This window comes from Orycteropus afer, unplaced genomic scaffold, assembly GCF_000298275.1.
Source record: "Orycteropus afer afer isolate SDZICR_OR568_19922 unplaced genomic scaffold, OryAfe1.0 scaffold00070, whole genome shotgun sequence".
In the NCBI taxonomy this organism is placed as follows: domain Eukaryota; kingdom Metazoa; phylum Chordata; class Mammalia; order Tubulidentata; family Orycteropodidae; genus Orycteropus; species Orycteropus afer.
In genome coordinates, this window is record NW_006921657.1 from 9,913,381 (window position 1) to 9,940,243 (window position 26,863).

General features: G+C 36.7%; 1 protein-coding gene across 1 annotated transcript in view; it reads left to right on the plus strand.

Moving 5' to 3' along the window:
- Window positions 1–26,863, plus strand: part of HERC4 (HECT and RLD domain containing E3 ubiquitin protein ligase 4) — a 133,215-nt gene that overhangs the window by 85,973 nt on the left and 20,379 nt on the right. Inside the window, exons 14-17 of the mRNA XM_007940695.1 lie at window positions 11,186–11,305; window positions 20,813–20,836; window positions 23,416–23,514; window positions 26,641–26,808. Coding sequence (XP_007938886.1) covers window positions 11,186–11,305; window positions 20,813–20,836; window positions 23,416–23,514; window positions 26,641–26,808 — 411 coding nt within the window. The remainder of the gene's footprint in view (window positions 1–11,185; window positions 11,306–20,812; window positions 20,837–23,415; window positions 23,515–26,640; window positions 26,809–26,863) is intronic.

The window sequence follows — 26,863 nt, forward strand, 5'->3', positions numbered from 1 at the left end:
TTTGTTCCAGTAAAGCTTAATTTATAAAAACAGTCCATGGGCAGGATTTGGCTTATAGCCTGTAGTTTGCTAACCTCTGCTCTAAGATTAATGTTTTGATTTCCACTTATAAACTAGGTGTCTTTGTTCTGTTTGAAAGCCAGGAATAGCAGTTTTACTCTGATCAGCCTCTTCCAAATGAGTGCCCTGCTCACAGATACAAATTGACAAACAATGGAAAAAAATTCATTCAAAATGAGTGAACATGAAAGCAATATTATGAAATGTGTGCATTTTAAACTGGATTTTTTTTTTTTTACTATTTTTACCTTCAAGAGTAGGCTACCGGATCAAGCTTTGGTTGTACCTGATGGCACATAATTTTAAACATTTTCATAAAAGAGAAAAAAAAAAGTATACATGTTTTTATATTCTAAATATATAAACACCCACCCACATGCACAAACACACACAAATCAACATATAGTAAGGAATAAAATTTGAGAGTCATATAATGATTTAAGAATTCAGTTATGTTAGGCCTGAGTTTAAAAGTTCTGGCTCTGTTAGCTATGTGACATTGGTTAAGTTTCTTGAACTCTTAAGTATTTTGGTTACCTAGTACCACTCTGAAAGGAATATACCACAAGTGGAATGGCTTGAACAAACAAGAGTTTATTCTTGTACAGTTTTGGAGGTTAGAAGTCTGAGTTCAAAGTGCCAGGCTCTAGGGGCTGGGTGAAAGTTCCTAAACCTTGGGTGTCAGCTCTGCCTCTGGCTCCCGGCCCACTGAAGCGCGAAGGCTTTCTTCACTCAGGCAGCTGCTGACAAACGCAAGGTCAACAAGTAAAAGGCACAGTCCTGATGTTATCAAACCCCACATGGCAGGCCATTAATTCAAGTCCATTGAAAGTCCCAATTGGCACAGTATGACAAGCTACTGAATGAAGACTTGGCTACATACAGGGTTCAAGTGTGCCAAAAGCTGGAGATCTTCCTCAAAGTTGCTTCTTATATATCGGATGCAGCCCACATCCTTAAAGCAGCTACTCAGCTGCTCCAGTAGATTCCACCACGGAGTTAATTACCAATCTCACCATGGGGAATAACTACATTCAGCTGCCCAGCCAAGTTGACAACAACCTTAACTACCCCAGTTGTTGTTGTTATGTGCCATCGAGTTGGACTGGACTCATAGTGACCCCCTCCTTGGGTTTCCGAGGCAGTATCACTACGGAAGTTGATTGCCCAGCCTGCCTTCCGAGGAGTGGCTGATGGGTTTGAACCGCCAGCCTCCTGGTTAGCAGTCAAATGCCTTAGGCACTATGCTACCAGAGCTCCTAACTACCACAGTAAGCCTTACTATACTCATCCATATAATGAAAATAATAGTAGCATCTTATTTTATAGAGTTGCTTTAAAGATTAAATGAGATAATGTATATGAAGTGTACTTAGTGTTTTATAATGATAGTTATTCATGATTTTTATGTGAATGAGTTTTAAGGTAAAATGCTTTAGTGAAAATTTTAGCTTGCTGTCTCCATAAGCATGCTAGAGACCTAATCATCCCCATGTGGAGGGAAGTGGGAGTGTAGTGGTATTAAGTATGTTTTTGTTCTCCTTTCCATTAGAACTGTTTCAGTGAAAATTTGAAAAGAACAGGAATGATACGAACCTTATTTTGTTTTTTTAAAATGATTGTGTTTTAGTGAAAGTTTGCATAGTAGATTAGGTTTCTGTTAACAGTTTTTTATACAGATTGTTCATGACATTGGTTACAGTTTACACAATATGTCTGCATTCTCATTATTTCCACTCTGTTTGTTCTGTTTCCATCGATATAGCTTCCCTTCCCCTCCTTGCCTTCCGTCTTTGCTTTGGGTAAATGTTGACTGTTTGGTCTTATATAGTTTGTTGTTTAAGGGAGCACATTCCTCACAGGTGTTACTGTTATTTTTCAAGCTAATCTATTATTTGGCTGAAAGATGACCTGCAGAAGTAGTTTCAATTCCATGTTCAAAAGGTATCTTTGGTGATTGTCTGGGGGATTCCTCTGGTCTCTTATCTGTCCAGTAAGTTTGGCCTTTTTTTAAAATTTGAATTTTGTTTTAAATTTTTCTTCCATTCTGTCCTGGGACACTTTATTGCATTCCTGATTAGCATTGGCCATAATGGTAGCCAGCATCATCTAGTTCTTAAGGTCTTAGGTTAGAAGAGGCCATGGTTTGTGTGGATTTTTAGTCCTGTAGAGTAGTTTCTTCTTTGAGCCTTTGATTTCCTTCATTCACTTTTGCTCCATATAAGAAGAGGCTAATGGTTGTATCGTGGTTGGTTTCAAGCTTTTAAGACTATAGGCACTACTCAGGGGGTAGAACATTATCTTTATGTACTGTGTTAATGCCAGTTGACTAAATGGTCCCCTGAGATTATGGTCCCAAGCCTTTTGGGGAATAACTTTCACCAATCCTGCAAGTTTGGATATGTCTGGGAAGCCTCTGTAAGTGCCCCTTATGTAGCACACACGAACATGTGTATACATATACCTACAGATATACCTATGCATGAATGTGCATTTACTCACATTTGCTTTTCTGTGCACATATATGCATACATACCTACCTATGTAACCATGCACATACTTTCTGGTTGTTGCAAAATTATATATGCTAATAGCATTTAACAAACTGTGTATTTACCCTTTTTCTTGTGTATTTCTTAGTGTCCTTTTATCTTCGTCAGGTTGTGCTGAGTGCAGCTATATTTGACACTGCCTTTCCCTTCACCAAAGAAAGCAAGTGTCTACTATCTAGAAAGTGATTTCTCCTCCTCCCTCTCCCTCCCATCCCTGATAACCATCAAAGAACATTCCTTTCTTAGTGTATCTCTATTCTTGACTTTTTATAATTGTTGTTGTTGTTGTTTTGCCTTCGAGTCAGCCCCGACTCATAGCGACCCCTCCTTGGGTTTCCGAGGCAGTATCACTACGGAAGTAGGATTGCCCAACCTTCCTTCTGAGGAGTGGCTGGTGGGTTTGAACCGCCAGCCTTCTGGTTAGCAGTCAAGTGCCTTAGGCACTATGCTACCAGAGCTCCATAATAGTAGGACCATATAGTATTTGTCCTTTTGTGATTAACTTAGTTCAGTCAACATAATATCCTCTAGGTTGATCCATGTTATTTTTTGTGGACTGCTCATTATTATTAATAGTTGCATCGTATTCCATTGTATGTATAAACCATTCTTTTTTTTTTTTTTTTTTTTACTAAAAATGAACAATAACCACTCATTCCCATGCATCCTACTAAAAATACAACAGGATATGCCATTTGTTGTTGTTGTTAGGTGTTGTCGAGTTGTCTCCAAATTGTAGCAACCCTGTGTACAACAGAATGAAACACTGCCTGGTCCAGTGCCAGCCTCACAATCCCTACTATATCTGAGCCCATCGCTACAGCCACTGTGTCAGTCCACCTTGTTGAGGGCCTTCTCCTTTTTCATTGACCCTCTACTTTACCTCTATTCTCCAGAGAATAGTCCCTTCTGAAAACATGACCAAGGTAGTTGAGACAAAGTCTGGCCATTCTTGCTTCCAAGGAGCATTCTGGCTGCACTTCTTCCAGGATAGATTTGTTAGTTAAATATTCTTCGTCAACACCACAACTCAAAAGTATTGACTCTTCTTCGGTCTTCCTTATTCATTGTCCAGCTCTCACATGCATAAGAGGAGATGGCCTGAGTTATGCACACCTTAGTGTTCAAGGGGACGTCTTTGCTCTTATGTACTTAAAAGAGGTCTTTTTAAAGAAAAAAAAAAAAACTTAAAATTTTTATTGTGATTAGGGTGAAAGTTTACAGAGCAAATTCATTTTCCATATAGCAGTTCACATACAGAAAGATATCTTTTGCAGCAGCTTAGCCCAGTACAATACTTCTGATACCATTTTGATCTCCCTCATCTACTACCACAGCTTTAGTTGTCTTCTTTAAGAAAAATGGTTCTAACTTTTATCTTTGGGACAGACTTTTCTCTTGAGCTTCAGTCTTGCCATCACAAACTAAAAAAAGGTTTAGTATATCTACATAGCTCCCACTCCTGCCCCACCCAGAATGTCTTTCCCTGAATTTTGTGTGTATGTGAATGTGTGTTACCACCATTTTTTTTTCCAGTTACCTGACTTGAAATACTAAAGTTATGTTTGTATATCCATTTAACTACCTCTGTATCCTTTCTTATCTAGAAACCTTGAATCTTTTAGCAATATCCTGATTGATTTTCCTACTGCTAGCCCCTCCAGTCATTCTTGACTATACCTCACTCTCCCACCAGAATACTGCTTATAAAGTATCACTCTGATACGGTCATTTCTTGACTCTAAAATTTAAAGTTACTCCTCTGTACATTAGCTTTCCCACAGTAATCACAGTGACGCTTATTGGCATACAACTTATGAAAAATCCAAAGTCGTTGCCAGTTCCAACTCCTAGTGACCTTGTAAAATGTCCTCGTAGGATTTCCAAGGCTATAAGTTTTTTTGTAAGCAGATGACCACATCTTTCTTCCATGGAGCATCTGGAGGGTTCGAACTGCTGACCTTTTGGTTAGGAGTGAAGCATTTAACAAGTGTGCCACCAGTGTTCTTTTGGGATAAAAAAATAAGCATTTATTTCCATTTCTGCTGGAGTGGAACCTCCTCCATTCAGCCTGAGATTTGGCTAGAGTTGGCTAACCTAGACAGGGTTTAGCTGGTCTTAACTCTGTTGGGTACAGATCTGCTCTATGTACCTATCACATTCCTTAGACCAACGGTTTAGCTGGGGCGAGTATATACACATTCTGTGTTCTCTTAGCTCATCTAGTCTCTCTGCCTAGATTGTTTTTCTTTTTTCTTCTTTTCAAAATCCTTTCCATTCATTCCCCCTTCAATGTTTGTCTTGAATATCTTTGGAACAAAAATTAAAAGACAAATAAGCATCAATGTGCCTTCCAATTCTAGAGTTATTAACTGTTAACATTTCACATTTGCTTTATATATGTGTTTGACCATGTGAGCTTTTCCTAATGAGTCACTTATCATCCTTTGATCATTTAGCATGCATCTCCTAAGAACATAGACATTCTCTTATATAACAGAAATACCATTTTTCCTTAAGAAATTTAGCTTTTAATTCTATAATATCATATATCTATCTAGGCATGCTCATATTTCCTCAATTGCAGAAAAAAATTTTAGGTGACTTTTTCTTAACTATAGTTCAGTCATATTTCATTATTTACATTTGCCTGTTGCATCTTATTAAGGAGCTCTGGTGGCATAGTGGATATGGCATTTGGCTGTTAACCAAAGGTCAGCGGTTCAAACTTACCAGCTGCTCTGCAGAAGGAAGTTGGGATGATCTACTTCCATAAAGATTTACAGCCTTGGAAACCTAATGGGGGTCACTATGAGTCAGAATTGACTCCTTGGCAGTGAATTGTTAGGGGTTTTTTTTTTTTGATTGAGTCTTGTTGTTCTCATATCTAATCTATGAGCATTGTATTGCTCTTTTTTTTAAAGTCTTCTTTATTTGTACTTCAGAAATGCTTTGTTGTTATAGAAGTCTTTGCATATCTTTTGATAAATTTATTCCTAAATATTTTATGTTTCTTATAACTACTTATAAATGCTAATTTTTGAATTTTTATTTTCCAGATGTTATTGTTAGTATAGAGAAATACAGTTGAGTTTTGTGTTGACCTTGTATCCTCTGACCTGGTACAGTAATGGATTAGTTTCAGTAGTTGTTTTACAGATTCATTTGGATTTTATATATATATAACTATGCCATTCTCTTGCCTCATTTTATTGAATAAGACTTCCAGTACATTGTTGTAACAGTGGACTTTCTTGCCTAATTTCCTGATTTTAGAGGGTATCCAATATTTCACCATTAAATATGACGTTATATGTAGGGTTTTCATAGGTGGAATTATCTGTTTGAAGTAGCTCTCTTTTTTGTTCACTGAGAGTTTTTATCAGGAATGACCATGGTTTTTCTGCACCTATTATGATGAACTAATGATTTTTCTCCTTTTTTCTGAAATAGGTAAAATTTACTGCTTTTTGAATGCTAAACCAACCTTGCATTCCTGGGACTCACTTGACTGTTATTTATTATCATTTATGTTGTTTAATTTGCTCATATTTTCTTGAGGGTTTTATGTGTGTGTTCATGTGGGATGTTGATCTATAATATTTATTTCTCATAATTTTCTTGTCCGCTTATTAAGCCAGATTATTCTGGCTTAATAAATTCAGTACTGTTCTCTTTTTTTCTGTTTTCTGAAAGCATTTTATAGGATTGGTATTCTGTTTCCTTAAATGTTTGATAGAACTCACCAGTGAAATCATTGGGGACTGAAGTTTTCTTTTGGGAGGTTTTTAATTTCAATTAAATACATTTCAGATTACCTCCTTCTTCTTGAGTTAGTTTTGGTAAGATGGCTAAGTAGTGATGTCCCCTCTTTGATTCCTGATACTGGTAATTTGTGTCTTACCTCTTTTTTTTCGATTCTGTCTGTCAAAGCTTATTGATTTTATTAATCTTTTTAAGGAATCTCTTTGTTTTCATTAAGGAGCCCTGGTGATACAGTGGTTAAGCGCTCAACTGCTAACCGAAAGGTTAGCAGTTGAGACCTAGCAGCCTGCTGTATAGGAGAAAGATGTGACAACCTGCTTCGCTAAAGATTTACAGCCTTGATACCCTGGTGGGGCAGTTCTCTGTTCCTATAGGACCACTGTGAGTCAGAATTAAGTCAACAGGAGTGGGTCTTTTGGGTTTTGGCTTTCATTGATTTTCTCTGTTACTTTTTTCTGCTTTACCTTTATTTCCTTCTGCTTTATTTGTCTTAAATTTGCTTTTATTTTCCATATTCTTAGGGCAGAAGTTTGTATCATTGACTTTAGATCTGTTTCCCCTAAGATTACATAGTGCTACAGTTTCACTCTAAGCCCTGCTTTAGCAGTATCCTACAGATTTTTAATAGGTTATATTTTCATTCAGTTTGAAATATTTTCACAAAGTACCTGTCTTCTAGCTTCAGTATCTGTTATGTCTTGAGTTTCACTCTGTTGATTGCCTTCTGTCTTGATACTTTTTTCATTTTGTTTTATTTGTTTTTATGTGTCTTATCATTTTTGATTGTATGTATAATAGTAGAGACTGAAGCCCTAAAATCTGGAAATGGTTACACATTTTCTTCTGTCTGGCTGTTAGTTGTTGTTGTTAGGTGCTGTTGAGTCACCTCCAACTCATAGCAACCCTGTGTACAACAAAACACTGCCTAGCCCTGTGCCAGCCTCACTGTCCTTGCTACATGTGAGCCCATCGTTGTAGCCACTGTGTCGGTCCATCTTGTGAGAGCCTTCCCTTTTTCGTCGACCCTCCACTTTACCAAGCATAATGTCCTCCAGGGAATGGTCCCTTCTGACAACAGGACCAAAGTAGATGAGACAAAGTCTGGCCATTCTTACTTCCAAAGACAGATTTGTTAGTTCTTTTAGCAGTCCGTGGTACTCCTGGTATTCTTTGCCAACACCGCAACTCAAAAGCATCAACTCTTAGGTCTTCCTTATTCATTATCTGGCTCTCACATGCATATGAGATGATTGAAAATACCATGGCTTAGGTTAGGCACACCTTAGTCTTTGAGGAGACATCTTTTTTGTTCAGCACTTGAAAGAGGTCTTTTGTAGCATATTTGTCCGATGTGATATTTGTCATCTGATGTCTTGACTGCTGCTTCTGTTGGTGTCGATTGTAGAACCAAGTAGTATGAAAAACTTCAGTCTTTTCCCCATTTATCATGATGCTTCTTGGTCCAATTGTGAGGATTTCATATATATATATATATATATATAATATATATTGAGATGTAATCCATACTGCAGACTGTAGTCTTTAATAATATTCATCAGTGAGTGCTCCAAGTCATCCTCACTTTCAGCAAGCAAAGTTGTGTCATCTGCGTATCGCAGGTTGTTAATGAGTCTTCCTCCAATCTTGATGCCACATTCTTCTTCATATAATCCAGTTTCTCGGATTATTTGCTCAGCATACAGATTGAGCAAGTATGGTGAAAGGATACAACCTCAACACACTCCATTCCTGATTTTAAACCATGCATTATCCTGTGGTTCTGTTCAAATGACAACCTTCTGATCTATGTATGGGTTCCTCATGAGTACAATTAAGTGGTTCTGGAATTCCCATTCTTCTCAATGTTATACATAATATGTTATGATCCACACAATTCAATGCTTTTGCATAGTCAATAAAACACAAGTAAACATCTTTCTGGGAGCTCTGGTAGCATAGTGCCTAAGGCACTTGACTGCTAACCAGAAGGCTGGCAGTTCAAACCCACCAGCCACTCCTCGGAAGGAAGATGGGGCAATCTACTTCCGTAGTGATACTGCTTTAGAAACCCAAGGAGGGATCACTGTGAGTCGGGTCCAACTCGACGGCACATAACAGCAGCACACTTCTTTCTGGTATTCTTTGCTTTTCAGCCAGGATCTATCTGACATCAGCAGTGATAGCCCTTTCCACATCCTCTTCTGAATCAGCTTGCATTTATGAAAGTTCTCTGTCAATATACTGCTTCAACCTTTTTTTAATTATCTTCAGTAAGATTTTACTTCCGTGTGATATTAATGATATTGTTTGATAATTTCCACATTCTTTGGGATCACCTTTGTCTGGAATGGGTACAAACATGGATCTCTTCCTGTCAGTTATCCAGGTCACTGTCTTCCAAATCTCTTGGCATAGCCAAGTGAGTGTCTCCAGTACTGCATCCATTTGCTGAAACATCTCAGTGGGTATTGGGTAAATTCCTGGAGCCTTGTTTTTCACCAGTTCCTTCAGTGGAGCTTTGACTTTTCCTTCAGTACCATTGGTTCTTGATCGTACACCACCTCCTGAAATGGATGAACATCAACCAATTCTTTCTGGTACAGTGACTTGTGTATTTCTTCCATCTTCTTTTGATGTTTCCTGGATCGTTCAATATATTGCCCATAGAATCTTTCAGTATTGCAACTCAAGGCTTAAATTTTCTCTTTAGTTCTTTCATTTTGAGAAATGCTGAGCATATTCTTCCCTTTGGGTTTGCCAGCTCCAGGTCTTTGCACGTTTCATTATAATAATTGACTTTGTCTTCTCGAGCTGCTCTTTGAAATCTTCTGTTCATCTCTTTTATCTTGTCATTTCTTGCATTTGCTTTAGCTATTCTCCATTGAAGGACAAGTTTCAGAGTCTTTTCTGACATCCCTTTGGTCTTTTCTTCTTTCTTACCTATTTAATGATCTTTTGCTTTCTTCACGGATGATGATGTTGATGTCATCCCACAATTCGTCTGGTTCGGTCATTGGTGTTCAGTGCATCAAATCTATTCTTTAGGTGGTCTCTAAAGTCAGGATGGATATAATCAAGGTCATCTTTTGGCTGTCTTGGACTTGTTTTGTCTTCAATTTCAACTTGAACTTGCATATGAGCAGTTGACTGTTCCACAATCAGCTCCTGGCCTTGTTTTGGTTGAAGATATTGAGCTGTTAGTGGAAGGATTTAAGTCAATCCAGTCAGGAGTCAAACTAGGATTGAGGTTTTCGTTTCCTGTAGTTACCTGTGGAGTATCTGGAAACAGTTAATGCACTCTGCTGTTACCTGAAGTGTTGGAGGTTTGAGTCTACCTGTGGCCACCTCAGAAGAAAGGCCTGGCAATTTACTTCTAAAAAATCAGCCGTTGAAAACCCCGTGGAGCATGGTTCCACTCTGAAACACATTGGGTCTCCATAAGTCAGAATCACCCTTAACTGGTTACTGGTTACCAATATCTTAAATAATTGTTTGTTTATTTTTTTATTTTTTAATTTCTACTGTGATTTGGGTGAAAATTTAGAGCAAATTCATTTTCCGTAGAGCAGTTCATACACGTTTTATTTCATGACATTGACTGCAATTCCCCACAGTGTAACAGCTCTTTTCCCACTTCCTGTCTGTAGTTGCCTGTCTCCTCCTTTTCTATGCATTCCTGCCTCTTGAGCTATCTCCGTATGAAAATACTGCCCTTTTGTTCTCCCATGATTGATCATTCTAAAGAATCTATCTGCCTGATGTTAATGTTCACCCTATATGCCTATCTGTTGTTTGGCTGTAGTCCACTGGCATGAGTTCATTTCCAGACTGGAAGGGAATGTAGGGGCCATAGTCTAGATCCTCTCACCAGGCTCTATCAGTAGTTGTTTTTTAAATATATTGTTCAGAGTTTATCATTGTTATGGGCAGGATTAGTGTGAAACAAGCTACTTTGACATATCTAGCCTCAGAATTCTCTAGTCTTTTTAAATTGATGACCACCCCTACCTTTTTATCCCAATTACCATGACTCTTTGGAGAGTCCTAGCTGGTTTACTTACAGCAGTTTCACAATCCACATATCTGATTGTTTCCCTGTGGTGATGTTTAATTTCTGTTTCTATCCTTTGTATTTTCCAAAATTTGTGTTGAGAGACCTAATTAAATTCAGGTTAAATGTTTTTTTGCTTCATAGATGATGTGTGTACTTACTATTGCATTATATTAGAATGAACATAATGTTCGATTTTACAAGTATTGGTGATAAATAGTTGATCACCCTCTACTGTAAAGATTTGTTTTTCCCTTTGTAAAATTACTAACTAATCTCTGGGGTGGTACTTTGCATCCTCCATTGTTTGCACTCTACCCAAATGTCATCTCTTAAAGTTTATTTTAAGTTAACTCTTACCGTATGCTAACACAAGATAACACTTATCAAGCATTAAGTGTTATTGTTGTTACTTAGGTCCTATTCCCCAACCAGAGCTCCCTCTTTTGCATTCCTTACAGTTTCTAGTTTGTATATAGTGTATATATTTTACTTACCTCATACTGTGTTGTGGTTACATCAGTGTCTTTATTTTCAACTCATATATGAGGTCCTGAATGCAGATTTCACATCTTATAAATCTTTGTGTCTTCCATAACACTAATTTGCATATAGCAGGCACTCAGTAAGTAATTTTTATATGAAGAAAAAAATTAGCTAAGATCTCTCCAGAATGTTTTTCTTTTTAAATATTTTTTAATCTCTGTCTTCAGGACTGGTTAAATTTAATGTTAATTACACTTTTACTCTCTTATAGGTAAATGAGAAAACGGGACAGATAATACAATACGATAAGTTTTATATACATGAAGTACAAGAAATGATAGACATAAGGAATGATTATATCAACTGGGTCCAGCAACAGGCCTATGGAATGGTATGTTTTCTGTTGCATTTTATGAATTCATTTTTCTTTTTGGTGCTGAAAATATTTGCCAGCACAACTTCCACATTTGGGATTCAATGACAGATGATTACATTTTTCATGTTATACCACTATTGTCGCTATCTTTTTCCAAAATATTCTGCCACCATTGACATAAACTCAGTGACCCTTAAACAAAAATGTTCCCTTCTTTCTCCTTCCTACCCTGGGTAGCCATTAATAATCATTGGTTTCTGTATATTTGCTTATTTCATATAAATGAGATTATACACTGTTTTTTCACAACTGACTTATTTCACTCAGCATCATGTTTTCAAAGTTCATATTTTGCTATGTATCAGAACTTCATTTTTCTTTATAGCTGCATAATACTCCATTGTATGTTTATACCACATTTTGTTTATCCATTCATCTGTTGACAGTTCAGTTGTTTCTAGTGAATTTTTTATATATCATTTTTTCTAATGCAAAAGAAACAGTTGCTTCTTTTTGAAACACCAATTTTTTTAATTCATAGTTGCCTCTTAATTCTGTAATGTTGAGAATACTGGAGTCCCTGATACTGGAACTCTAAGAATGATACCAAAATATGGTGTCATTGCCTCAGAACTACCGGAAGAGAGCTGTAAGACCATTGATTTGATTCTATTTTTAACATTGAAACTTGTACATATTAAATTGTATTTCACATTTTTTACATATATCCACAAGTACATACTTCTCCTTCCTATATGTTGAAATCTCTAATAACTAGACAGTGTTCTATCAGAAATAATCATAGTCATAAAACTAAAAGACAAAAAATTTTTGTATAGAATACAATGATCAGATTTTTAATATTCTTATTTGCTAGCCCTGTTTGAAGGATAGGAGGAGACTGGTGGGTTGGTTATTATGTGCCGTCAAGTCGGACCCGACTCATAGCGACCCCTCCTTGGGTTTCCGAAGCAGTATCACTACGGAAGTAGATTGCCCCATCTTCCTTCTGAGGAGTGGCTGGTGGGTTTGAACCGCCATCCTTCTGGTTAGCAGTCAGGTGGCCTTAGGCACATGCCACCAGTGTTCCTTTAGCCATACTAGGTTCAGATTACGGGTTTTTTTTTTTAGTAAATTAGGATTAGGAATTTGGATTTTGGAGGTGGTGAGCACCTGATATATATCTTTAAATAATCACTTTGTCAGCTGTGTGGGAAATGGAGCATGAGGAATGGGGCATAAATGAAACAGAAAGACCAGTTAAAAGACTATTTTAATAATTAACACCCACTGCCATTGAGTTGATTCGGACTTACAGCACCTGTATAGGACAGAATAGCAATGCCCAGTGTGGTTTTATAAGGCTATAAATCTTTACAGAAGTAGATTGCCTCAGTCTTTCTCCCATGGAGTAGCTAGTAGATTTGAACCACCAACCTTTTGGTTAGCAGCCCAGTGCTTTAACCACAGAGCCATCAGAGCTTCTGATTTTAATAACTAGGGGAGAGAAGATGATGGTGGGGTTAGCTAGCATGGTTGTAGTGTAGGTGGAAGCAGAGAATTGACTTGGAATATCTCTTGGAGGTAAAATGGGTAAGAATTGCTGATGGATTGGATGTGGGAGGTGTGGAAAGGAGAGAAATCCACAAAAGTTGTTAAGGAAATGGGTAAGGAGGAGCTCTGGTGGTTCAGTAGTTAAGGCACTCGGCTGCTAACTAGAAGGTCAGAGGTTCAAACCCACCAGTTGCTCCACAGGGGGAAGAGGTCTGCTTCCATACTCTGTCTTGTAGGGTCACTATGAGTCAGAATGACTTGATGGCAGTGGGTTTGGTTTTTTTTTTTTTGTTTAGTGAGGTAAGAGGAAAACTAGGGAGTATTGTGGAAAAAAAAATAAAGGGAAGGAGTGTTTTGAGTACAGCTGAGTAGAATAAAACCATAGAATTGAGCATGAATTTGGGTATTTGAAGGTTGTTGATGCCCTTGATATTGCTGATCTAGAGATGAAGAGGGAACAAGCATTGTAGATAACACTTTCGAGATGTTCTGCATTAGAAAAGCGTAGAAAAGTGGAATGGTAGCTGGAGTTAAAGGATATTTTTTAAGAAAGGAGGTAAGTGACCTCGGGAAAGTCTTTAATAATTACTTCTCTTTTTCTTCCCTATTTGAACTAAAGCTCTAAACTAGGCAAAGCTTCTCAAACTCTTCCTTCAGAGTACCCCAAAGGGCAGAGAAGAATATGCGCCAGTCTCTTGACGTTATTAACGTTACCTTGGCAAGAATCTGAAATATACACAAGCCTTGCATTCTACTGGATGTAATAAATATTTATTGCAGTGTAAAATTAGTTTAACTTATTTACAATTGAGGAAAATTTATGCTGCAGGAAATGTACTTTGTTTATCTTTGCATATGAACTATGACATACCACTTGGTACCCTGAGTCTTTGAACAGTGTTTCTGAAACTTGAGTGATATATGGATCTGTTTTAAAGAAAAGCAATTCATTAAGCCTAAGGTTTATGTAAACATATTTTTTTTATGATTATCTTACTTGAATATATAAAAGCTGGTTCTAAACTCCTCGTGCTTAGCTTCTAAAACCATGACATATTCAGTTCAAACCCAGTAACCACTCCTCAGAAGGAAGGTTGGGCAATCTACTACCATGGTGACACCGCCTCGGAAACCCAAGGAGGGGTCACTGTGAGTCGGATCTGACTCAATGGCAGTGCGCTTGGATTTTTTTGTTTTGTTTTGTTTTGTTGTAAATTAATAAATCATTAATGTATAGAGGATTATAATGTTCTGATAAAAAGGAATCTAAGCTTACAGTATAAATGTGGTAAGCAAACAGTGTAACAGAATAGCACCTAAATTCAAATCCCAGTAGCATCTAGGTTAAAATCCTACTGCAGCCATTTATTCATAGTTTTGTCCATAGTTGGACAATTTGTCCATAGTTGGACAAATTACTTAATTTCTCTAAACTGTTTTTCTCTACAGGTTGATAATACCTACCTTATGCGATTATTGAGCTGATTAATTGATAAGATCATCTAAAGTGCTTAGGGCAGTTCCTGGTTCTTGGTAAAATGGTAACTCACTGAGGTTGAGTCTAGTCGAATCTCAGTCAAGTCGGATCTGATTCATAGTGACCTCTCCTTGGGTTTCCAAGGCAGCATCTTTATGGAAGTAGATTGCCCAGTCTTCCTTCCGAGGAGTGTGGCTGGTGGGTTTGAACCACCAGCCTTGTGGTTGGCAGTCAAATGCCTTAGGCACTACACCACCAGAACTCCTGGTAAAATGGTAGTTACTATTATTTGGCTGCCTTAGCATGTGTTTTATTTAAGTTTGCCCAGCTCATTTCCCATGCTTCTTTTCTATATTTGAACTACAGTGAAGCATTTGTTTTTAGAATGAGATGTGGTATTCATTTGGCCTTCACTCATCAGGAGTGTCATTTATGTATTATCTTTCTTATCAATTTATTATTATCATTGATTTAAAAAAAAAAAAACTACATTTAAAAATTTCACTGAGCACTCAGACGCCTAAGAATCTATCTCCCTAGTGTCTGGGAGTCCAGCTTAAGAAACATTGTCCTAGAGAGTCATATGCTTCTCAAATACTGTGGATTAGATTATAAATTCATTGACCTAGAATTTATAGCAAGTATGTAGGTGATTTAGAAGTGCAGGTGATGGATTAGTAAAGCACTCGACTACTAACCAAAAGGTTAATGGTTCAAAATCACCAGCCACTCTGTGGAAGAAAGATGACAGTGTGCTCTGTAAGATTTACAGCCTTGGACACCCTAGGGGGCAAGTCTACTTTTTTAAAGATCTTTATCCCTCTGAGGCTTTTTTCTTTTGTAAGATTCATAGTTGGATCGCTAGTCTTAATACAGAGGTAAACATCATAGTGAACCTGTAAGTAAGGTTTTAAAAATCTCTCTTCAATAGATTCACATGCCATTTGTGATGATACAGATATGTATGTGTATGTGTAAATGTGGATATACATGTATATATACATTTGTATACCATTATTGAACAAGTTATGATCTTTAAATAATTCCAGTATTTCATTGTGAAAGTTTAATATGTTCTGTGATAGAACATAATTAATATGAATTATAAAAGTATGTGCCTTAAAAATATATATGTGTGTGTGTGTTTTAACTTTTTTCTAAACACTGCAAGAAATTGTGCTATCTTTATTGTATTTACTTTATGTTGATCTGTTGAGGTATTTTCCTCTAGTTCCTTTATATCTCAGTCATGGGTTTTAAGAACTCATTAAGTATATACTTCTCTGATCCCTAAACATTGATAACTAATTCTGTGGAAGTTTTCACTTTCTTTGTAATGTCCTTTTGTGTTGCTGAGACTCCTTAGTCTTTACCTCATTCCCTTCCATTTTTCCATCCTTTTTCACCTGACTCTTCCCCTTAACTGTTTCCATGAAGTTGTTACTTGATCCTACTAGTTCTGCTGGTTACTGTATAATCTTCTCTTTTCTATTTCAAGCCTCTGACCTGGGTGTATAAAACTACTGTGTGATGAACTACTTTTTCAGTTTAATTCCTTTGCTGCTTAACTTTTTCTCCTGCCTTGAATTTTGGCAAAATAAAACAAGTTTATGTAAATTTTCTCTTTATTTATCTTCTCTTATTTAATGATTTCTCTTTACTTTCTAGGTTACTGTGTTCATTACATTGGATATTACGTTACTCTCTTTTAACTTTGCTCTAAAATTGTGTATAAAAATACCTTAGCAGTTACTATTAAACTCTGTTCTTTTTCTTCTCTTCCTTATAGTTTTAATTACTATACATGCTTATCAGTATATGTGTAATAAAAATTGACTAATTTAGAATAAAATATAGAAAAGTCTGTCTTGGGTCTTTGCCTGTTTGAATTACTTTCAAGTTAAGCATTTTTAAAAAATGTATCGTTCATTTTAAGAACAGAGTATACCTATTTGGGACGTATTAGATACAAGTTATTCTTGTTGTTAGGTGCTGTCCAGTCAGCTCCGACTCACAGTGACCCTGAGTACTACAGAATGAAATGCTTGGTCCTGCACTGTCTTCCGAATGCTAGCTGTGATTGAGCCCATCATTGCAGCCGTTGTGTAGTCCATCTCGTTGAGGATCTTCCCCTTCTTCATTGACCCTCTGCTTTACTAAGCATGATATCCTTCCCCAGGGAATGGTCCGTTCTGGCAGCATGACCAAAGTAGATGAGACAAAGTCTGGCCAGTCTCACTTCTAAGGAGCATTTCAGCTGCACTTCTTCCAGGACAAGTTTGTTTGTTCTTGCCAGTTAATGGTGTTTTCAGTATTCTTCACCAGCACCACGATTCATAGGCAGCAACTCTTCGGTCTTCCTTCTTCATTGTTCAGCTTTCATGTGTGTATAAGATGATTGAAAATAACATGGATTGGGTTAGGCGCACCTTAGTCTTCAAAGTGACATCTTTGCTTCTTAACACTTTAGAGAGATCTTTTGCAGCAGATTTCCCCAGTGCGGTATGATGTCTAATTTCCTGACTGCTGTTTCCATGGATGTTGACTGTAGATCCAAGTAAAATGAAATCCCTGACAACTTCAATCTTTTCTCGATTTATCATGATACTGCTTACTGATCCAGTTTTGAGGATTTTCATTTTCTTTATGGTCAGGTATAATCCATACTGAAGAGTGTAGTCTTTGATCTTCATCAGTAAGTGCTTCAAGACAGCTTCACTTTCAGCAGAAAGGTTATGTCCGCCATGAACATTACGCTCTTATAAAATCTGTCTATATGGGATGAGATTGACAACAGCAACTCAAAAGATTAGGTAGGAACTTTAGGGGCCAGTGAGTTTATGTCAGTGTAGGAACTCAGTGTTACTGAATTGTACATGTAGAAACTGTTGAACTGATGTTCTGTTTTGCTGTATATATTAACAACAAAAATAAAATATTTATAAAATTTTTTTTAACTAGACATATGCACATTGCTGAACTAGCAACATGACATGTTCACTGTCAAAATAGACTAGTATAACAGCTCTGGGCCAGCTTTGGCATGATAATGCCAATATTTAACTTAACTCGGTTTGGGTTTCTTTCTTTCTTAATAAAATGAAATAGAAGTATATTTTTTTTCCTTTGTAGCTCTACTGTTTCTCAGAAAAAATCATTCTTGCTTTTTAAATTTCCTTTGTTACTTTTAATGACATTAATATTTTGCAGGGCCCCAGGCTCAGATATTTGAACTTGTTATGCCATTGTTTTTTGGCATTAGATTGCCAAATTGCAATTTTTTGTTTTCCATTTCCTTCATGTTTTGAAAGTATCTTTTTTATTTCTATCTTAGCTGTGAAGACCCTTCTTTAATGTTTTGTTTTGTTTTGTTAATTACTTCAGTACCTTTGGTATCCTCTAATTATACGTTCTCACATTAATTCTGTCTTATCCCATCAGGCCCAGAAATGAAGATGGAACTAGCAGTGGTTTAGTGTTTTACCCTAAGTAATCAGTTGACTCTAAAACATGCCAAAGAGTTGCATCTTTTCTGCCTATAACTAATTAGAAACATCATTAATCACTGATATTGAAACAGCCTTAGTGAAGTTTTACCTTGGAAACTTGACTTTTGAACATGCCTGGAGGCTATTTTCATTCCAGCTTCCACAGAACATTGAATAACTAAAATTAGGCATGCCTTGATCCACTTGCAGGATCTCTCCTCTAAACTAAAAACAGTTAACAGTGTGTATGTAAATTTGGAGCCAGTAGTAGTTGCTATTTTCCATCAGATCACATACAGATAGATCTTAAAAGAGCATAATGCTTAAGGTAGACATTCTTTATTAGTTAAGTTTAACTGGTCTTCAGAAGACTGGAGGGGGATATTTTTTGATTTAAGGTTTAAAGATTATATTATTAGAGTAAAATAGTTTTAAGGATTTATCTAGCTTCCATAACTTCAGAAATTCTCTGTTCCATGAGAATGTGAAATTCTTTTCTGCGTTGACCCCTTTTGATCCAGATTGTTCTATAGAATCTTTGATCAAAGTGTTCAGTATTGGTAGCCAGGCACTAGCCAGTTCTTCTGGTCTCATGGCAAAGGCAGCAGTTACTCGCAGAGGCAGTTAGCTACACATTCCATTTCTTCCTCCTCTTCACTCTCCTTCTGTTGCTTCAGGCAAATAGAGACCAATTACTGTGCCTTGAATGGGCACTTGCAAGCTTTTGAGACCCCAGGCACTATGCAGCAAACTAGGAGGTGGAACAAAAGCACTAAACATGTTAGGCCAGTTAACTGGGATGTCCCTTGAAACCGTGACTCTAGACCTCCAAACCAAGGAACCAAATCCCATGAAGGGTTTGGTTGTACATAGCCTTGGCCACTGCTTGTTGTTGTAAATGTATCATACAACTTTTACCAATTCATCTTTTTCTAGGTATACAGCTTATTGACAGCACTTAAGTCAGTTGGCTGTACAACCATACCCTTGATTAGTGCAATTTTTCTGTCACCATAAATGGAAACTCAGTACTTGATAAGGAGTAATCCCCTACTCCCCGTCCCTCCTGCCTCTGGTAACCACTAACAAGCTTTTGGTCCCTATACAATTGCCTGTTCTTGTTTTTTTTCATATGTTAGGTCATACAGTATTTGTCCTCTTGTGATTGACTTACTTCATTCAGCATAATGACTTAAAGCACCATGCAGATTGCAGCCTATATGAAGACTTTGTTCTCTTACTGAGTAGTATTCCATCGTGTGTATGTACCATATTTTATTTATTGATTATCTGTTGATGAGCACTTAGGTTGTTTACATCTTCTGGCTATTGAGAATAGTGCTGCACTGAACATTGATAAACAGCTCTCTAAGTCTCTGCTTTCAAGTCTTTTGGGTATATATTTAAGAATGGAATTGCTGGGTCCTATATGTTTAGGTTACCTAGTGTCACTCTGACAAGAAAATACCACAAATGGAATGATGGCCTTAATAAACAGGAGTTTATTCTCTTACAGTTCGGAGACTCTAAGTTCAAATTGCCAGGCTCTAGGAGCTGTGTGAAAGCCCCTAGACCTTGGGCTTCAGCTCTTGCTCAAGGCCTACTGAAGCTAGAGGCATCTCTTCACTCAGGCAGCTACTGGCTGCTGAGAGTAACAAGCCCAAGGTCAACAAATAAAATGGCACAGTACCAATGTTACCAAACCACACGGCAGGCCATTAATTTAAGTCCATTGAAAGTCCCAAGGTCGGCAGAGTGTGGCAAGCTGCCGAACAACCACACAGCTACATGCAGGGTCCAAGCATGCCATAAGCTAGAGACCATTTCCCAAGGCTTCTCCTTATATACAGGAAGCGGGCCACATCCCTAAGCCTCACAGTAGATTCCACCATGGAGTTGATTACCAGTCTCATCATGGGGAATAATACTACATCCAGCTGCCCAGCCACTCAACCAGGCCCAGCCAAGATGAAGTACAAACAGCCACCACAATATAGTAGTTCTATTTTTAGTTTTATGAGGAACCTCCACACTGTTTTCCACAACAGCTGCACTGTTTTGCATTTCCACCAGCATTAGATAAGGTACAACTGATCCACATCCTATCCAACATTTGTTGTTGTTGTTGTTGTTTTTAATTTTAACCATTTTAGTGGGAGTGAAATGGTATCTCATTGTGGTTTTAATTTGCATCTCTTATGACTAATGACGTTGAGCATCTTCATGTGTTTGGTGGCTATTTGAATGCCTTCTTGGGTGAAATGTCTGTTTAAGTCCTTTGTCCATTTTCTGATTGTGTTATTTGTCATTTTGTTGTTATTTTAATTATTAGATTCTTACTAGATATAAAGTATCCAAAGAAGTTTTTAGTTTTATGCAGTCCCATTTAATTATTTTGTCTTTGCTATTTGGTGCCTTTGTTTATATATATTTTATTTTTGATTGGTCTCTTAAAAGCTAGGCCTGGCATATTTGCCCCTGCATTTTCTTCTAAGAATGTTATGGTTTTAGTTTTTATATTTATATTTAGGTCTTTAATTCATTTTGAATGTTTTTGTGCATGGTATGAGGCACATACCATGTAGCATTTTAATTAACTAAGTAAATACTTTCAAGTATTTGTCAAAATTATTACGAAGTCTTAAAGTCTTAGTTCTTACTTGCTAAGTCAGACTTAGAACCAGTTTCCCTATTCTATCTAAATTCTGTACATGGAACAGCAGAGAGCTTAGTTGCTGAAACCAAATTTTACTAGGTTCAAGCCTCTGATAATTTTATTATCTTAAGATACCTGAAACAGAGTTCTTGCATTTATAGATAACAGGTACCTAAGGGGCATGTAGAAAGGGTAAGTTTTATTGTATAGATACATTTTGGTCTACCTCATTAATTTACTTTTATGCTGCAGTAAAATATATGCCATGCTACTTTGAATAGAAATAGTTAAATTTGGACACTAACATTGCTTTTTCCTCATTGTTACATTCTGCACTGCTGTTTTAGGATGTCAACCATGGATTAACTGAGGTAAGTTTGGTATAATAAAGTTTCATTTTCAGTGTGAGATAAACTGTTTTGTCTTAAGTGATGGGAACCAATGGTTCCTCTTTTATGTGATTTTTAAAAAACATGTGTATCATTGTTATTTAAAGTAGGACTCTAGAAAGATTACCCCTTATTACATTTCAGAATCATTTTCTAAAGAAAATTAAAACTTCTCTTTGAATTAACATTATACTCATATTATTCTTATGTTAAAATTAGTTTCTATTCTCCTTAAATCTTCCAGTGTATAAAATTGAATGTGTCAGAATATAAAAAGCAAACTGTTTTTAAGTTTAACTAATACCTACCAGTAAGGCAGAAACATTTTCTCTTAGAGATGTGAAATGATGTTAAGGTTTAAACAAACAGTATTTGAAATGGTCTAAAAAGTAATTAAACTCTGTAAGATCATTTTCCTCACTTTGCCTCACATACTGCCTCAATATACAAAGTTCTAGCACTTTGACTTCATTTACTAATAACCCTAAACCATCTTGTAACACTTGGGAAAGTTATTATAAGTCTTTTATCTCATATGGATTTTAGAGTTTTTTGTTTTAGTTTTTGGTGCGCTTTCCCCAATACTTGACACATTGAAGCATTTTGAGTTAGCTTAAATTATAAATCTAATATTGTTTGCTTCCTTATCTGCGAATAGAAGTAGCACATACAATTGGAAAATCACAGAGTTTTGACATACTGCATTGGGCAAAACTGCTGCAAAAGACCTCTTTAAAGTGTTAAAAAGTAAAGATGACACTTGGAAAACTAAAGTGTACATTACCCAAGCCATGATATTTTCATTTACCTCATATGCATGTGAAAGTTGTATAGTGACTAGAAAGAACAAGGAACAGCTGATGCCTTTAAATTATGGTGAAGAATACTGAATATCCTGTGGGCTACCAGAAGAACAAAGAAATCCTGTTTTGGAAGAAGTATGGCTGGATTGCTCCTTGGAAGCAAGAATGGTGAAATTTCATCTCACCTACTTTGAACACGTTATGAGGAAGTACCAGTCCTTGGAGAAGAACATCATGCTTGATAGAGGGTCAGCGAAAAAGAGAAGGACCCTCAATGAGATGAATTGATGTAATGAATGTAGCAGTGGGCTCAAACACAGAATTGAATATGTGGATGGCACAGAACTGGGCAGTGATTTTGTTCTGTTGTGAATAAGGTTTCTGTGAGTGGGAACCGACTTGACAGCACCTGACAACAACAGAGTTTTCAGGACAAATGGGCTTTAGAAATCGTCTATATCTTTTTGATACTTAAGAGAATTAAAAGGACTTTCTTCAATCGGTAGTTAGTTAGTAATACAAATCCAAGGTGGAGGTAACATACGGAAAATACTGTGAAGGGTAGTAATTAACTGTAAGGTTAAAATTCATCAAATTTTCTTACATGTTGACTTATAGGATTCAGAACAAGTTGATAGTCTCACTTTATTCTGTACTAATTGGGCAACATTAAGTTATTTTGGTTTTGGTGTGGCTATAGTTAAGAGAGAGAGACTTGGATAAATTAAAATACATTTAGAAGAAGGCAGTTAGATTGGAAGAGGTGGAAACTACTATTTTCAGAATGGTAGAAAAGACTGGGAATTTTTAACGTGGAAAGAAGACAACTTAGGGAAAGCATGATCTTTAAACTATATACACTTCCCCTCAGGGATGAAATGAAGAGGTGTAGAGTGATATATAGGAATGCAGATTTGGGCTTAATATAAAGAACTTAATAATCACTGGAAAAAGGAGTAGATTATTTCAGAGTATCTGAAATCTTTCCTAGAATCTTTAAAGCGGGAGCTCTGTTAGGGCTGTCACAAAAATACTGCCTTATTGAGTAGAAAGTAGGAAATGATCCTTTTCCAATTGCAAGAATCTGTAGCTGATAGTTCATAGCTGTTTATATTTTATTACAGTGTTAAAATACTCAGCAGCCAATCACTGCATTATCTACTAGGATAAATAATTGTGTATGGGTGACTGATGTTTGGTAATGGTAATAATAGATAAGTTCTCCCAACCTGTAGGCTAATAGAGAATAATAATATCGTTAGTAGTGCTTATTTTATATTCCAAATGAATGAACAGGTTGTTGGACATACTAATGACACTCAGTAAATACCTATTAATGAATAGATTACTATCGTGGGCCTCAGATATTGGCCAGTTGCTAGAGTTCAAACTTAATATATGAACTGCAGACTATATTTAACATAAACCAAAACCAGACTTGTTGCTGTTAAGTTGATAATATAGAACTTAACCAATTTTGGAAAAAAATTGCTTACTGAAACTCAGAGTTAATATATGTTAGGCAGAAAATACTTGTATTATCATTTACAATGTATATGTTTTACTGGCTTATAGCAATGCCTCATCTAATTAACAAAAATTCTAAATTCAGAAATATGCAATATGTCATATTTATAATTCCTGAATACACAATAGTGAATAAACCAAAAACACAGTCAGCTTTTCAGGAAATGACAATATTCAAAAGAGGTGTATCACAAATCAATTTGTACTAATAAGTTAATTTTTTACTTCTAGTTGGCAGATATTCCTGTTACAATCTGCACATATCCTTTCGTCTTTGATGCCCAAGCAAAAACTACTCTGTTACAAACAGATGCAGTCTTACAGATGCAGGTAAAATACTATATAATACTAATCTGATTTAAGAGGGTTTTGTGAATTGTTTCTTGATACTTGTATTAAAAGTAAATATTTGAAACTTGTCATAATAAGTTATCTTTAGAAAAATTTCATGTCTTTGTGTCTATCTTTTGGGTACCTATAAAGAGGACTGTGACATGGATGTAATCTTATTAGGGCTGCTTATATGTATGTCGATGAAAATACAATAATTTAGCCTTTAAACATTTTATATCTGAAAAATGAAATAAGCTTCTTTTATTACAAAAATGTCATATTTTTAAATTAAATATTCCCGTTACTAATTTGCTTGATAAAAATGCTGGTTTGTCTTGCTTCATTATATATCTTCTGTTCATATAATTGGTAAAAAGTGATAGTGACTAGAGGTAAGATAATGTTAAAGTAGGAGGTATTCCATCACTTGTTAGGAGAAGTTTCCTTGAAGAAGGTTTTCTTAATAAATAAGATTGGTTGTCATCTCATCCCTTCTTGCTTCCTTCTCCACCCTACCTGCCATTTAATATTAAGCATTCTTTCATTCATAATGAGGCTTTTAAAAACTGTTTTACATTATGACTTTGAAAGGTTGTAGTAGCTGTGTTTCATCATTTGAGCCTGTATGTAAAATAGCTTCTGAGTTTCTTTCTCTGATATAAAATACCTGGCTATGAAGGCTAAGGAAAAGATGAGAAGAAACATTGGCATAATATTCTAAAAATACTTTACATAATTAAAAAAATCTAAAATTGTGATAGCTATTTTCATTCCTTTCAAATAAATGCATTCAGTGTTCAAATCCCTCCAACATAAATAATAAACACTAGAGGGTATTTGGGAGCCCTGGTAGCATAGTGCCTAAGGCACTTGACTGCTAACCAGAAGGCTGGCGGTTCAAACCCACCAGCCACTCCTCGGAAGGAAGGTTGGGCAATCCTACTTCCGTAGTGATACTGCCTCGGAAACCCAAGGAGGGGTCGCTATGAGTCGGGGCCGACTCGACGGCACATAACAACAACAACAGAGGGTATTTAAAGACACTCTGGTAGCACAGTGCCTAAGGCTCTGACTGCTAACCAGAAGGTAGGCGGTTCACACACACTAGTTGCTTCTCAGAAGGAAGATGGTACTATAGTACTAATCTGACTTGAGGGTTTTTTGAATTGTTTCTGTGATACTTACATTCAAAATAAATATTTGAAACTTGCCATAATAGGTGATCTTTAGTCTATTTCTGTAAACATTTACTGCCTCAGAATCCCCATGTGATGGTCACTGTGAGCCAGAGCCAACTCGATGGCAGTGAGTTTTGATTTTGTGGGGGTATTTTAGAAATTTGCTGGTTTACGTTTTCATTAAGAGAAGAAATTTTTTCTAGGTCCCTATACTAACTACTTAAAACATTAAGCTAATAACTTGGTTTTTTTTAACATATGCTATTCCATTTTAGAGCAAGAGCACAGGGGAAACCACAGGAAAACAAAAAGTTTTAAATGGTAAAGGTCAAAGCCTTGGTTTCTGAGCATGTAATAGTGATCACCCTGCTAGATGACTTTCCATAATATTGCCTTAGCCAGGCTGCTCCTTATTTTCCTTTAGAGGTTTGTTTTATGCTGTTCTCTTTTTCTCGCCACTTTCCACCCATACCCCATTAATTTTAATTTATCAGTATTGTCAAAGTTCCGTGCTTTTTTAACTTAACAGTGTTATTAGTTACACATTATGGGGATGAATCAAATCCAATCTTTCCACTTTTTCTTAATCGACTGCAATGGTAACAGTAGTATTAACATCCCCACTTTTCACTTCTCTGTTCTGTTCTGACATCAGCTGCAATATGCAGTGCTTCTTGCTCTGACTATAACCACCCAAAGCTTGGTCATCACTTACAAGTTAAAAAACACAATTCTCCAGACTGCCAAATGGGCCCAAGACTTCAGACACTAGCCATAGGCTTGGGAATCCCCAAGGCTCCCCTCACTTCTGCCCTGATGGCTACAAATTTAGCATTTTCCCACTACTCCTTTTAGGATGCCAGCTACTAGCTCTGAAATTCTCAGCCCCCCTCACTTCTGACCTGCTGGCTCCCAGTCCTCCTTTGGGCTTGATAATTTGCTAGAGTAATTCACAGAGCTCAAAGAAGGTATCTTATGATTACAGTTTTCCTGTAGTAAATTTGTAAATGAAAAGTCGCATAGCATGAGGTCTGGGAGAGTCCCCAACACTAAGCGTCCATGTCTCAGAAAGGGACATGCTAACTTCCTAGGTTCATCAGTGCTTTTCACCAATCTGGAAGCCCAGGGAGCTTCCTTGTCCAGAGCTTTTTTGGGGGCCTCATTATGAAGGCACGATTGAGTCATGCCTTCCCCTATCCAGCCAGCTTGGCTTGTATCACAAGATAGTCTTTCTGGCAGAAATCAGGCTCAGAGCTGCAGCTGGGGAGAATGCTTAAATTCCCTACAGCCCGGCTATAGCTGAATAAAGACTCTACCAAATTCTGGGAGAAAAAAAAAAAAAAAGATAGTCTTTCTGTCCTGGCTAGTCCCCATGCAAGTTACCTCACTAGCATTATCTGTCAGGTTTGGTCTAGAGACCTATAGATAGCAAAGGCAGCTCTCTTAGGAAATTCCAAGAGTTTAGAGTTACCTCTCAGAAGACAAAGATCAAATTATATTGGGTGAAGTTAATGTAAGCCCCACATACATGAATATAAAAAAATTCAAAATGGTACTCTAAAAATTCAGATAAACAGTTTATTATGCTGTACTAGAAAACGGTTGGGTGCTTTGTGCATTCAGTAGCATAGGGGTTGCTACAGGAATTACAGCATATCCTAGATTGCCCCCATCTTCCTTCTGTGCAGCAGCTTGGTGGCTTTGTACCTCTGACCTTCTGGTTAGCAGCCAAATGCCTTACCCACTGTGCCACCAGAGCTCCTTATCTAATTATCTAATAAATTTTTATCTAAATAAATATTAAATAATATTATATATATAATATATATGTATAATAATAAAAATATTAAATAAATATTTATCTAATAAAATAGAGTTTATTTTATGTAGTCAGAGGTACTTCTTTGTAGCATTGTTATTAAAATTGTAATCTTTTGTTTCCTAGATGGCTATTGACCAGGCCCACAGACAGAATGTCTCCTCTCTTTTTCTCCCAGTGATTGAATCTGTGAATCCTTGCTTAATTCTAGTGGTGCGTAGAGAAAATATTGTAGGAGATGCAATGGAAGTCCTTAGGAAAACAAAGAATATAGATTACAAAAAGCCTCTCAAGGTAATTTGATGTTTTCTTCTGTATAATTGGGAATCTTACTCAGAAATGGTATTTA